Source organism: Mustela nivalis (genome assembly GCF_964662115.1).
Source record: "Mustela nivalis genome assembly, chromosome: X".
NCBI classification, from domain to species: domain Eukaryota; kingdom Metazoa; phylum Chordata; class Mammalia; order Carnivora; family Mustelidae; genus Mustela; species Mustela nivalis.
In genome coordinates this window covers 91,925,008-91,938,575 of record NC_139040.1, presented here as the reverse complement: position 1 = coordinate 91,938,575, position 13,568 = coordinate 91,925,008, and the positions used below count along the sequence as shown (strand labels likewise).

Genomic DNA, 13,568 nt, shown 5'->3' with positions numbered 1-13,568 from the left:
CACCATTTTTAGGATCCAGACCCTCCCCTGTGAGTCTTCTTTTTTTTTTTTTTTTTTTTAGATTTTTTAATTTATTTATTTGACAGAGAGAAATCACAAGTAGATGGAGAGGCAGGCAGAGAGAGAGAGAGGGAAGCAGGCTTCCTGCTGAGCAGAGAGCCTGATGCAGGCCTCGATCCCAGGACCCTGAGATCATGACCTGAGCCGAAGACAGAGGTTTAACCCACTGAGCCACCCAGGCGCCCTCCCCTGTGAGTCTTATGCAGTAATGCTGGCAGTCCTGGGCAGGGTCTGAGGCATTTCTTATCACTTGCTTTGGGACCAGCTTGAGGGACAGTGGCCTTGCCATGCCTAGGGCTCTAAGTCCTAGATTGGGTTTGTAGCTCTTGAGGGCCTTTTTTTTTTTAAGATTTTTAAAATTTATTTAACAGAGAGAGACACAGCAAGAGAGGGAACACAAGCAGGGGCAGAGGGAGAGGGAGAAACATGCTTCCCACTGAGCAGGGAGCTCGATGTGGGGCTCAATCCTAGGACCCTGGGATCATGACCTGAGCTGAAGGTAGATGCCCAATGACCCAGGTGCCTAGGAACCCCATGAGGGCCTGTCTTAACCATGTTAGCAACAGAAACCATTCCTTAGCCTTCTCTATCCCATTTATGTTGGCACACAAATCAAGCACTGATAAAACTCAGGGGCTAAAAGAAGTCACCTACTTATGGGGAAGGTAATGATCAAAAGAAGACCCTCTTCCCCACTTACTGTCTCAGAAGGTGGATTTTTTCGTGGACCAGGTGCTGTCCTCCACATGGACACAGCAGATGATGGGTAGGTAACTGGGCTCGTTCAGGTTATGGTCTGGCTATGCCAGATTCTGGCCAGAAGTCATTGCTGCACTAGGCACAGAGATGAGAGGCACTGGAACTGCCATCCTCTCATCTGTCTCCCCAAGAATGCCATATGGAGCTAGAGAGAACCCTTAAAATGCTCCCATCATGCCCTAGTATTGGAGGAGAAGCTGACCATTCCTCTGATGAGGGCTTGCTTCACTGGAAGAGCTGGACAAGACCATCCTGTGTCCAGGGTACTCCAAGACTATGGGTCTAACAAGTACGGATAAGGTGCTCAGACACACACATGCCATCTAAGAGCCAGCCAAGGTATGAGGGTATCTGGTCCTTTGAGGACCTGAAATGTCCCCTTTGTCTGGCAGCAGCTGACACCCTCTGGGTGCATTCTGTGACTGAGCTCAGGTATTTGAGGGGCCAGACAAGTCAATTCTGTGTATGGCAGCTTAGGACCTCTGAGGGTCAGAGGAGTCATTTCTGTGAATGATACAGTGGAGGGCAGAAACCTCTCTCCCAGACAATACTTGGGGCTTCTAGTTCCTGCTATGGTGGCAAACAGCACAAGCTGCCGACCCCCTTGCCCAAAAGCAACCCTGGAGAAAGTACAGAGGGAAATATGAGTTCCAGAAACTGCAACACAGCTATGGAGATCTGTGGGAAAACTGAAGGCTAGCTCTAAGTGGCCTCTGTTTTGAGTGGTGCTGGCTGAAGGCAGCAAATAGGCTAGGTTTCAGGTTTGGCTCTTAATCTCTCCCCCATGTTGTGTTGGGAAGGTCCTTGTCTGCCCCTTACTGTAGACATTATCCCAACCACTTATAGTCGTCTGGGTTAGGGGACTACGATGAGGACAACAAGAACTGTGTTGAGGGAAGGAAATGAGCAGCTGGAGGCAATCATTCCTCCACCTTTCCCCCTCCAGACACCAGGGATGGTGGTGACACCTCGGGAGACAGCCTCCTCTTGGGGTTTAAAGATGAAACCCCTATCAGAGGAACTGCCAAGTAGCTCTATTTCTGTGGCACCTGGGGCTGCCCACCCTTAGGCTCATCTCCCCTACACGTCTCTTTACCCTTTGAACTCCAGGGGACTGAGCAGAGTCCAATCTGGCCTTCAGTCTTCCCTTGAGACCTTGTACGTGCCACAACAGCTGCTCCTGTCTGGGGAACTTGAGCTCACCCCCAAAATGACTAGACACCGGGGCAGCATCACCACCTCCAGAGAAAATTAAACCGGATCTATTAGTTATCTACTGCTCTAGAACAAATGACCCCCAAACTTAGCAGCTTAAAACAGCAAACATTTATTTTCTCAGCCTCTGGAGTGTCAGGAGGAAACTGGGAGCCACTCTGCTGGGTGATTTTAGCTCAGTCTCATCTGAAGTTTCAGGCAAGTTGTCAGGACTGAAGACATGACCCCTCGGCTGAAGGACCCACTTCCAACATGGCCCACTCGGGAGGCTGCTGGGAGGAGGCTTCCATTTTTCGCCACCTGAGCCTCTCCGTGAAACTCTTCACAACACACGGTCCCAACAGGCAGGCAGGAGACCATGAGCAAGACAGAACTGTAGTGTCTATTAGAACTTAACCTCAGAAATGACATACCATCACTTCTGCTATATTTTCTTGGTCACACCAACCAACCCTGGGACAACACGGGAGGGAATTACACAGGATGTGAATACCAACAGGCAGGGATCATTGGGAGCCATCCTGGAGGCTGGCTAGTGTACTGGGTATGCCATAAAATTATAACAATATAATATGTAATATAATATCAGAAGAAGTATTGGGCCAGACATGAGTAATTTTAAGTAAATACAATAAATAGATAAAAGTAAACTATAAAACCAGAACAAGTGATATAAAAGAGACCTAAAGAAAATAGTAGGTGTGAGTAGGATAGGAAAAAAAGGAACAGAAAAGTACTGTAAATAGAGAATACGAAATGAGATGTCGGAAGTTTTACTATAATAACAATCACAAAAATATTTAGAACACAGAGACCCTCACTGTATTTAAAAAAAAAAAAAGGTCCCCAAAAAGAAAAACAGTCCAACAACACCCACACAAAGATTGGGAAATGTTGAAAATGAAAAGATGAAGAGAGGATATAGCACATTAATAAGAGCCCAAAGAAAGCTAAGATAGCCATCCAATAATTAACTACAAAATTTAAGATCACAAAAGACAAAGGACATACACTCATTGAGAGAAAGATATGTCTACCATAAACATACACACCTAAGGAGTACTGAACAATCATTTTTTTGGAAGATTTTATCTATTTATTAGCGCACAGTGGTGGGGGGCAGAGGGAGAGGGAGAAGCAGGAAGAAGACTCCCTGCTGAGCACAGAGCCTGACACAGGCTTGATCCCAGGACACCAGGATCATGACCTGAGCCAAAGGCAGACACTTAACCAACTAAGCCACCCAGGCGCCTGTGAACAATACATTTTTAAGGTTGGTATTTTATATATACACATTTATTTATACATCATATTATATATATATAACTTAGATATTAATATATATAAACACATTCCTATATATAATGTATGGTTTTTATATATTCACATATATGTAAGAACACATTCCTGTATAACCCACACTTAACAAATGGAGAAGACTACTTTTTAAAAACGATTTTATTTATTTATGTGACAGAGAAAGAGATCACAAGTAGGCAGAGAGGCAGGCAGAGAGAGAGGGGGAAGCAGGCTCCCCTCTGAGCAGAGAGCCCGATACGGGGCTCAATCCCAGGACCCTGAGATCATGACCTGAGCCGAAGGCAGGGGCTTAACCCACTGAGCCACCCAGGCACCCTGGAGAAGACTACTTTTATGCTTACACTTAGTTACAAAAATAGACCATGTTAGGGCACTAACACCTTGATGAATTCAAAAGTATCAATATTAAACATTATCACTGACCATAGTACAATAAAATTAGCAACAGCAAAAAGAAAAAAAATGAACCCATCTTTGAAACATTACTAAATAATCCTTAGAGGAAAGAAGAAATCATAAAGGAACTTTAGAAATGTTTACAACTAGGGGCACCTGGTAGGTCATGATCTCAGGGTCCTGGGATTGAGCCTTGTGTCCAATTCTGAGTATTTTGTCTGCTTGAGAGTCTCTCCCTCTGCCCCTCCCTCCTGCTCTCCCTCTCTCTCTCTAAAATAAAATGAATAGGGGTGACTGGATGGCTCAGTCTGTTGAACATCTGCCTTCAGCTCAGGTCATGACCTTGGGGGTCCTCCAAGCCCCGCACTGGGCTCCCTGCTTGGTGGGGAGTCTGCTTCTCCCTCTCCCCCCATCTATGCACACACTCTCTTTCTTGCTCTCACTCTCTCACTCTCTCTCAAATCTAAATAAATAAATAAATACAATATTTTTTATTGTGGGGTCAAGAGTTCAAGCTCCGTGTTGGGCATAGAGTTTACTTAAAAATATAAATAAATAGAGACACCTGGGTGGTTCATGACTCAGGTCCTGATCTCAGGGTCCAGGGACTGAGCCCCAGATTAGGCTCCATACTCGGTGGGGATTCTCCTTGGGATTCTCTCTTTCCCTCTTCCTCTGCCCTTCCTCTCTCTCCCTCTTCCTCTGCCCTTCCTCACTCCTCTCTCCCCTCACCTCATGCTCTCTCTCTCTCAAATAAGAATCTTAAAAAATAAAATGTTAAAAAATTTACAACTAAATAATATAAAAACACTACATGCAAATTTTGTAGATCACAGCAAAATCAGTTAAAACAAGAAACCTGTAGCTTTAAATACATTTATCAGGAAAGAAAGGTTGAAAAAGATACACTTTAAAACCAATAAAATGGTTAACTGTGGAAGGAAGAGAACAAAAGTTGGGTGCAGGATTAAAAGAGAATAAATAAAATGAGGGGCTTTTTGTGTAACAACAATGAAGATGTGTCATGAACCATAGAATATGACCAGAGCTCACTTTGAGAGTCAAACGGGTACTTCTTTTTGCATGGGGCCTCAGATTCCCTGAGAGCTACCTAAGACTATTATGTATATGCACAATGTGAAATCCATTCGTGTCCATCCTGAGCATAGGAGGCCTGGATATGGCAAAAGCCAGACAAGTTCATTTTGTGGATGCATACAATTGTGCACTCCAAAAGTTAACAAATCTAGTCTTTATTTGGAGGGCTGACCCTTAGAAGGACTTGGAAATGTAGAGTCTGTGAGAGCAGAGTAACCCAGTCTTCCTTGAGGGGGAGCTCAGAAACTCTGAAAGCTGGACAGGTCCACTGTGTACTGTGAAAGTCTTCGCAGATCAAGGGCTCAGGGACCCTGCATGATAACAAAAATTGTTCTGTGGATTGGAATTTACTCCCTTTTAAGACTGGGGCATGCTGTTTTGTAGAAAGCATCTCGGGCAGTCTACCGGCAGGGAAATCAAGAGATTGACTTCGGGAGGCAGTCTGATAAGGAGTAGGGCTTAAGTCAGAAATGAGAAGGAATGACGCCAGGAAAAAGGATCCCATGACAGGCGGCTAGATGTTAGGCAGAGAAAACGTGGGGATCAGCATCACACAATGAGAAAACAGAGGATCTGACGTTAAGGACTGTGAAGGGTGAGGACGACAGGTAAATTAGGGGATAAAACATCCGATCCTTGAGGAATATGAGAGAACTGGGGAGTGAAGGAGGTTACAGTAATTACGTCTTGGGGACCTACAGGAAGACGACTGAGATGGAGAGGAAGACGCGAGAACCAATGGACGATATGACGTCAAGGATGGCCAGGGTGACGTCAGGGTTGGAAAAGGGTATCAGAGCGAAAAGGAGCCTGCGCACCACTGGGCCCGCGAATGGATACGGATCCCACGCGAATGGATACGGATCCCACAGTGCACCAAACGCACAAGGCTCGCCTCCCTTTCCGGAAGCATGCTGAGCTTATTGGTCCGTCTGCTCGGCCATCCCTTCCTCCCACCCCCTTGCTGGCTTCAGCCAATGAGCATGGACGCCGGTGCGCGCGGGGGACGTTTTGTGACGTGCATGTTACGTGCGCTTTATCAAGCGTCTTCCTGCGCGGCAATCTTCCCAGTCTCTCAGCTCCTGCACGGTGGCTGTTCTTCCAGTTCTTTTGCATAATTTGGAGGTAAGCAACGCGTATCTTGTGGGCCGGCTGCTCCTGGCCTCACTGATGTGCGACGCGCCAGCCAGGAGCTAGGTGCGCGAGTGGGGAGAGCAGCGGCTTCTGACACGTAGGCTTGGGCTTCTCCCGAGTGGGTAGGTCCGTGCTGAGAGATGAAACTTTAATTTTGGTGGGAGGCTGGCTCCTTATATCCGAGTGCGAGGAATGCTGGGAGGGACTGGCGACGTCTGTGGCGGGAGGGACCGCGCGACAGCAGAGATTTGCGGGTGCCCTTCCCCCACCACCACGTGACCGCCGCCATCTTGTTCTGCCGGCGCGGAGGCAAGGCAGGGGTGATCGGGCCCTGCGCAGTGGCACAAAATGACGGGCGTGGTGGTGGTGATTTGAGCATGCGCGAAGGCCGCCCCCAAATGGCTGCTTCCCTGATGCGGCACTGCCGATTCCCGGCTTTTCCGCTGTTCTTTTAGGTCTGCGTTCGGGTGTCTTTTTGTTTTCGTCTTCCTCTTTATCCATTCGTGGTCCTGCCTTTTTCATTTTTTTCTCTTTCATCTCTACGGTTTCTCCCACCCTTTTTCGTACTCCCTTTGCAGTACTCAAATTGACGGCCATGTCTTCTGAAGAAGGGAAGCTTTTCGTGGGAGGACTCAACTTCAACACCGACGAGCAGGCTCTTGAAGACCACTTCAGCAGCTTTGGTCCTATTTCGGAGGGTGAGATATGGGCCAGTTGTATGATGAGTTGGGTGTTTGAAAGTCTGGAGCCCTTGAGTTTCAAGAAATGGAAGAAGAAAAATCAGGACCCTAGACTTTAATATACTCCTTTTTTTTGGTTCTTAGTTCTAAGGTAATCTTGCAAGAACCTCCTAATTTTCAGTTGAGGAGTGGTGGGAGGGGTCTATTCTCTACGGGACAGCCTTTGCAGCTTGTGTTTCTTCCTACCCACATCTTTCTCTTTTTCCCCAGTTGTTGTTGTCAAGGACCGGGAGACTCAGCGATCCCGGGGTTTTGGTTTCATCACCTTCACCAATCCAGAGCATGCCTCAGATGCCATGAGAGCCATGAATGGAGAGGTGAGGTCTCCTACCTGCATAGGGGCCCTGCCCCCATCTGCCACTTGCACCATTCTTTCTGTTTTTCCCTCTGTGTCTGCTAGGGGCATCGCGGCCACCAAACCCCGCAGTGCCCACTCACAGGAGCGTGACTGCCTTCTGTTCTAGGGGGTGGAGGGCAGCGGCAGACAGAGCCGGGCTGCCTGGGAGGCGACGACTGGTCCTGCATGAGGCCGAGAAGCCACCTGTGGATGGTTGACCTGCCCTGGGCTTAGGTAGTAGAGTCTGCAGACCTGTGGGCCTGGCCCGGAGAGGACCTCGTGAGTCTTCTGGGATGGACTCTGAAGTCTCAAACCAAGAGAGGTGTCTGTCTAGCCCTAATAGTGGGGCAGCTTGTAGGAGTGGGGAGGAGAACTCAGCCTGAGTTCAGTCAAGATGTAAGTAGTAGCAGGGGGAACACGGTGGATTCAGGTCATTTTGTGGGATTCTATAGCTCCTGATAAAGCCATTCTGGTGAAAGGAGCTTATTCTGGAACATGGCACCCAGAACCTGGTGCCCAGCAGGAGTTTCTGGGCAAAAGCCCACCTGCCCTACCCATTCTTCCTTCACCACTGCCCTGTTTGACCACCAACCCATCCTCCTTGTGTCTCCCCACGCGTAGTCTCTGGATGGTCGCCAGATCCGTGTGGATCACGCGGGCAAGTCGGCCAGGGGAACTAGAGGGGGTGCCTTTGGGGCCCATGGGCGTGGTCGCAGCTACTCTAGAGGTAAGTGCAGTGGTAAGTGTGGATATGGGGGAGAGTGGCTTATTAGTGACTTATGTCTAGACAGCTGCTTTTCAACTTTTTCTTAATCTACTCTAGGTGGTGGGGACCAGGGCTATGGGAGTGGCAGATATGACAGTCGACCTGGAGGATATGGGTATGGATATGGAAGGACCAGAGACTATGGTGGCAGGTGGGTAGCCAAGGGATTGGGGTGCTCTGGTGGTGCTGCTTTCTTCTTAAAGAGCTCAGCTGCCTGGTATTTCATACATACTTGATTTTGGTGTTAACTAGTGTCAGTTTTTACTGACACTAGTTATTGTAATGAGGTTTTAAATGTGATACTGTGTTTTGAGGTGTGCATGACGTACTAGTAAGTTGTAAGATCATGAAATTGTAATATGGTAGGTGGTAATAACATGTTTACCATGTTTTGTTGTATGTGTTGTGTGTAATATCTGATTTCTATAAAATAGTATATGTTTGGTATGTGTTTACATGTTACAGTGTAATAATAACAGAACGTGACAGGTTATGTAAATATGTGTGGTTTTTAATATCAGGGTTTCTAGGGTATGTTCTTGCTAACTGCCATGTATGTTTTCTCCCAGAAGCCAGGGTGGTTATGACCGCTACTCTGGAGGAAATTACAGAGACAATTACGACAACTGAGATGAGGCATGTGCACCTAATGTAGGTGAGGCTTATGTGTTGCCACTGAGCGGACCTCTGTCCACCAGCCCTGTCATGTTCCACTCGAGCATTCCTCCTGCCTGTACTTAGTTCACCTGGCCCACCTGACACCACTCCTAGGCCTCCTTTGCTCTCAGGTGCCTGTCAGCTAGTCTGCTGTTGGGAGGGGATGTCTAAAAACCCGTCTACCCTGTAATCTCTTGCCTGGGTATGGAGGAGATGAAGCGGCATTGCTCAGCAATCCTTACCAACCCTGGGAGGTGAGCATGTGTACCTCTGCCTTCCCAACATTACAATTCTCCCCTTCTTACTGTTCTCAGATACACAAGGAATAAAACTTCTGGTCCAGGATCATCCTTCCAAATGGCTGTATTTATAAAGATTTTTGGAGCTGCACTGACACATCTGTTTTAGTACATCAACTTCTATTTTTGAACTGAGCTCCCAAGGTAGCTTGTCACAAAGAACTTTTAGAAAGCTCCATGTGTTTTTAAATTTTTTTTCTCTTTTAAATAATAATCCTGGGACTTTTGTAGAGTCTGGGTATTTTTTTCTTCTACCAATTTCTCAGTTTGGGCTCTCAGGATTACTGATTATGGCAAAAAAAAATGTTCAGACTGCCTTTAAAAAAAATAACGTGCATTTATCATGATAAGGAAGCATTTCCAAATGCAAATATAAGAAATGAGCACAATTAGAGGTGGGTTTTTTTTATTCAAGGTCCCCACCCTTGAGAATACAGAAGTTTCTTAAAATATTTGTGAGTGTCCTTTTTTTTTTTAGTACTGGAAGAAAAAATACTCTGTTGTGTCTCACTAGCATTTTAGGATGTTCTTCACAGAGCTGATTAAAAAGTTTAAAAATAAAAAACTGATACGTGTTTTTTTTTCCCCCTTGCTGACCTGTTTTCAGACTAAAAATGAAAGATCAAGAAGGGATGTTTTTAGGAAAGAGTTTAGTTGGGGGGTAGGCAGCAATTGCCATAAGAGTAGACCTCTCCAGCTCAAAGTTTGGTTGCGTTTGAGTATACATGCTGGGGGTTACAGAGGAAATATTCGGCTGGAATTGGGTTTCTTGAGATAGCCTTTTGGTCTCATTGATTTTGTCACCATTATTTTGATCATAGTCAGCTTGGGAATCAGACTGCTTAGGTTTGAGTCTCCCTAGCTTCTTGGAGCATCAGTGGGTACCCTCCTCACAGGAATTGTTCTGAGAATTGAACATCTGGTGGGAGTTAGATCCAGTTGTAAACAGCATTTTCAGTTTCTTCTGACTCTGAAATGTTGGGAAGTGGAGGAAGTGTACTAAAATCTCCTTTGAGGAATGTGGAAGAATCCCGACTTGAAAACAAGGTTCTAAGAGCTCAGACTCTGGATGCAGATCCAGGATTGAAACAAAGCCTCTGCTGCTCTCCAGCTATTTGATCTCAGGTAGGACACTTAACCTGTGTGCCTCAGCCTCATGGGCATTTCACATTTCTTCTTGAGGGTTAAGTACAGTGAGTAGGCAGGTATAGCCATTGAGAACAATTACCAAACTTCCTATAGGGATTCAGTCTGGTGGTGTGCGGGTCTTTGGTGGTAAGGTGGCAATAGTTGGGCCTGCTTTTGCACCTGTAGTTGGTCTTAGTTTCTCAGTCCTCCTGCTACTCACTTTGGTCCTGGTTCTCTTTGCTGCACTGGGGTCCTGTTGGCTTTATCCATCCTTTTGGAATTTAATGGTGGTGTCCATGGCTTCTACCTGATGATGCAAAAGTCACATACCACCAGATAGCCAGTTCTGGGACATCTTTAACTGCCTTATTCCATCATTCGTAGGGCATATGTTAATAAACTCCTTGTGTTCCCTCAAAAGTCCTATATTTAAACCCCAATATGATGGTGTAAGGAGGTGAGGTTCTTGGGGAGCAGGGGTGATGAAGATAGGTAACTAGGTCATGAATGGTAGTACTCTGAGTCACAGGAGAGCTTCCCCCTTCTGTTCTCAGCCATGTGAGGATACAAGAAGCTAGTAGTCTGGGAAAGCACTCCGCAGAGTTCATCCGTGCTGGTACTGTGTGCTAGACTTTAGCCTCCAGAACTAAAAAATTGATGAGCCACCCAGTTTTGGTGTTATTTTGTTTTGCTTTGTTTTTTTTTTTTAAGATTTTATTTATTTGACAGAGATCACAAGTAGAGAGAAGAGGGGAAGCAGTCTCCCTGCTGAGCAGAGAGCCCAACGTGGGGCTCGACCCCAGGACCCCGGGATCATCACCCGAGCCGAAGGCAGAGGCTCTAACCCACTGAGCCACCCAGGCGCCCCAACTTTAAAGATTTTATTTGCCAGAGCAAGCACAAGCAGGGGAGTGGAAGGCAGAGGGAGAAGCAGGCTCCCTCTGAGCAGGGAGCCCCGTGCAGGGCTCAATCCCAGGACCTCAGGGTCATGACCTGAGCCAAAGGGATATGCTTTAACCGACTGAGCCACCCAGGAGTCTGAACTGACTGAAATGACAGGTTACTGTATTGGAAGAGTCCCATATTGGAAGCCTCCCTCCTGGCCCCAGCTAGTTGGGACAGGTTCCAAGGACCCTTCTACCTAAGCAGTCATGAATCTGCATTGTTTGGCAGGTGGGTGGAGACTAGGGAACTTTTCATACCTCCCGACTGACCCACCTGAGCCAGGAAAAGGGGCATTGTGGCTACCGCCACTGGTTAGGTATTGGGTACTTGGTGTGAGGAGGTGTTCTGTGCAGAGCCTTTGGGGAGCAAAGGCAGTGGGAGCTCGCAGGAGGAGCACCGTTACCATCATGTAAGTGTGCCATGGTGGAGGGCACCTCTCTCTGCTGTTGGGAAGGGAAACATTCTCACCCTTGGTGTGGCTTGAGATTGCATAGTCAGCTGCAAGAGTTCCTGCAACAAAGTGATCCCCGACATCAGTAAAGACTACAGCTTCCTGCACCTGCTTTGCTATCCTGATGCCTGATGTTAGAAAGACCTTGTAGAGGTGCCTGGCTGGCTCAGTTGGTAAAGCACATGATCCTTGATGTTCCGGGTTGTGAGTTCAACCCCCACATTGGGCTGTAATAGAGCTTACTTAAATAGAAGATCTCTTATAATCCAGCCCAGGAAGGCCCAGTCTCTGGCTGATAATTTGCTCTAAAGAAAAAGGCTTAGAGAACTCTTGGTTTTTCTCACTGCAATTGCTAATAAAATTTCCAGATATGAGATTCGGAGCCCCCTTAAGATGTTCATTAGTCCCTGCTTCAGTTTTACCAGAATTTCCCTAGTGTGTGTGCTTGTCAAGAACCCATGGAGACCAGAAACTCCAATGCAGAGGTTCCTTGAGAACCTCTGTCCCGGGCATGTGAAGACCAGATCCCTGGTCTGCAGATACTTCTATTTTCAAGCCCTGGATCTTGCCTACACCAAAAACATTGACCCAAACGTTTCTTCTAGACACCCAACCTCGCCCATTTCAAGAATAAATCCAAGGCCCTAACCCTTCCCACCCCATGTGGCCTGAAAACCCTGAAGTCCTGTTTCACAGCTTTCTCTGCCTCAGGTTCAACGTGTATAAAATGGGAATAATAGTGCCCACCAGATGGACATTTGTAGGACATGGCAAATTACCAAGTGAACACACACACCTGGATCTGAGGGTCTAAGAAAAAACTTTATTTACTTATTTTTAAAGATTTTATTTATTTGCCAGAGAGAGGGAGAGCACAGAGGAAAAGACAGGCAGAGGAAGAGAAAGAAGCAGGCTCCCGCCGAGCAGAGAGCCCGATGTGGGACTCGATCCCAGAACCTGGGACCATGACCTGAGCCGAAGGCAGAGGCTCAACCCTCTGAGCCACCCAGGCACCCAACAAAAAACTTCTTAAAAGCTGCTGTGAATACTTGAGTAAGAAGGCGTATCAGATAATGGTCAGTAGCCAGTTTTCCACAACTGCTCAGGACAAAAGCTGTCCCTGCCCAGCTGCTGCTTCCACCGTCCTCCACCTCTCCCCCTCCCCAGGCTACCATAAAGGCCATGATCCTTTAGGAGTCACGGTGCATAAAGATCTGAGGAACTAGAAGCAGTTTTTTTTTTTTTTTTCAAATTGGGTACAAGACTTGACATGGAGCTTTTCATAATCTTTTTATTTTTTTAAGTAACGTCTACACGCATTGCGGGGCTCAAACTCAAAACCCCAGAATGGTTGCATGCTCTTCCAACTGAGCCAGAGCTCTCATAATCTTTTTTTTCCTCCATGTGCAAATGCAGTATAGCAATATACCGCTATAAAGCAGTTATGGCAAGCTGCCCCAGATCCTAATGGTGGGTGGTCTTAACATACAGAGAAGGCACAAGGAAAGTTAAAAGTTTCTAAATTGTCAAAAACAGACCATGACATTCTGTATAAATGTTCCTTGTACAATGTTGAGTCAAATGATTTAACTCCATTTTAAGCTTCCTTTAAGTAAAACTCATCTTTGGAATTTTCCTTCGCTTTTTCTAGTTCTTAGTAGTTGAACACAAGATTCGCAGTCTCTATTTTATTTTATTTTTTTTAAAGATTTTATTTATTTGACAGAGAGAGAGAGAGCTATCTCAAGTAGGCAGAGAGGCAGGCAGAGAGAGGGGAGGGAGCAGGCTCCCTGCTGAGCAGAGAGCCTGATGTGGGGCTTGATCCCAGGACCTTGGGATCATGACCTGAGCCGAAGGCAGAGGCTTTAACCCACTGAGCCACCCAGGCGTCCCCACAGTCTCCATTTTAACCTTTATGACTGTATTCCATAGTAGCAGGTACATTTTTCCTCACTGGAGTCCGCCCATTTTTCTATGTAAGTGGAAGAATGGCTTGATGAATGAAGTGAACAAAGTGCCCTGGTGTTTACCACTTTATTGTATCTTTTTTTTTTTTTTAATTTATTTGACAGAGAGAAATCACAAGTAGATGTTGAGGCAGGCAGAGAGAGAGAGAGGGAAGCAGGCTCCCTGCTGAGCAGAGAGCCCGATGCGGGACTTGATCCCAGGACCCTGAGATCATGACCTGAGCCGAAGGCAGTGGCTTAACCCACTGAGCCACCCAGGCGCCCTATTGTATCTTTTTTTTTAAAAAATATTTTAT

General features: G+C 46.5%; 1 protein-coding gene across 4 annotated transcripts; it reads left to right on the top strand.

Annotated features, from left to right (window-relative positions):
• The first annotated feature begins 5,803 nt into the window (after window positions 1–5,803).
• On the top strand, window positions 5,804–9,346 carry RBM3 (RNA binding motif protein 3). 4 transcript variants are annotated; one of them, XM_082718117.1, is made up of 7 exons: window positions 5,804–5,973; window positions 6,561–6,680; window positions 6,933–7,039; window positions 7,681–7,786; window positions 7,883–7,976; window positions 8,395–8,480; window positions 8,797–9,346. In XM_082718117.1, the coding sequence occupies exons 2-6, from the start codon at window positions 6,578–6,580 to the stop codon at window positions 8,453–8,455; spliced, it is 471 nt and encodes a 156-aa protein (XP_082574243.1). In that variant the 5' UTR covers window positions 5,804–5,973; window positions 6,561–6,577; the 3' UTR covers window positions 8,456–8,480; window positions 8,797–9,346. The 4 variants fall into 4 exon arrangements, with proteins under 4 accessions (XP_082574243.1, XP_082574245.1, XP_082574246.1 ...); XM_082718119.1 differs by having other exon boundaries at window positions 5,828–5,973; window positions 8,398–8,480; XM_082718120.1 differs by lacking the exon at window positions 5,804–5,973 and adding an exon at window positions 5,990–6,437 and having other exon boundaries at window positions 8,398–8,480.
• The last annotated feature ends 4,222 nt before the right edge of the window (window positions 9,347–13,568 follow it).

Bases quoted from the DNA above. Each gene is read 5' to 3' on its own strand.
- RBM3 (XM_082718117.1), top strand. From the start codon at position 6,578: ATGTCTTCTGAAGAAGGGAAGCTTTTCGTGGGAGGACTCAACTTCAAC. The intron at 7,040-7,680 runs GTGAGGTCTCCT...CCCCACGCGTAG, and splicing joins TGAGAGCCATGAATGGAGAG to TCTCTGGATGGTCGCCAGAT. The intron at 7,977-8,394 runs GTGGGTAGCCAA...GTTTTCTCCCAG, and splicing joins ACCAGAGACTATGGTGGCAG to AAGCCAGGGTGGTTATGACC.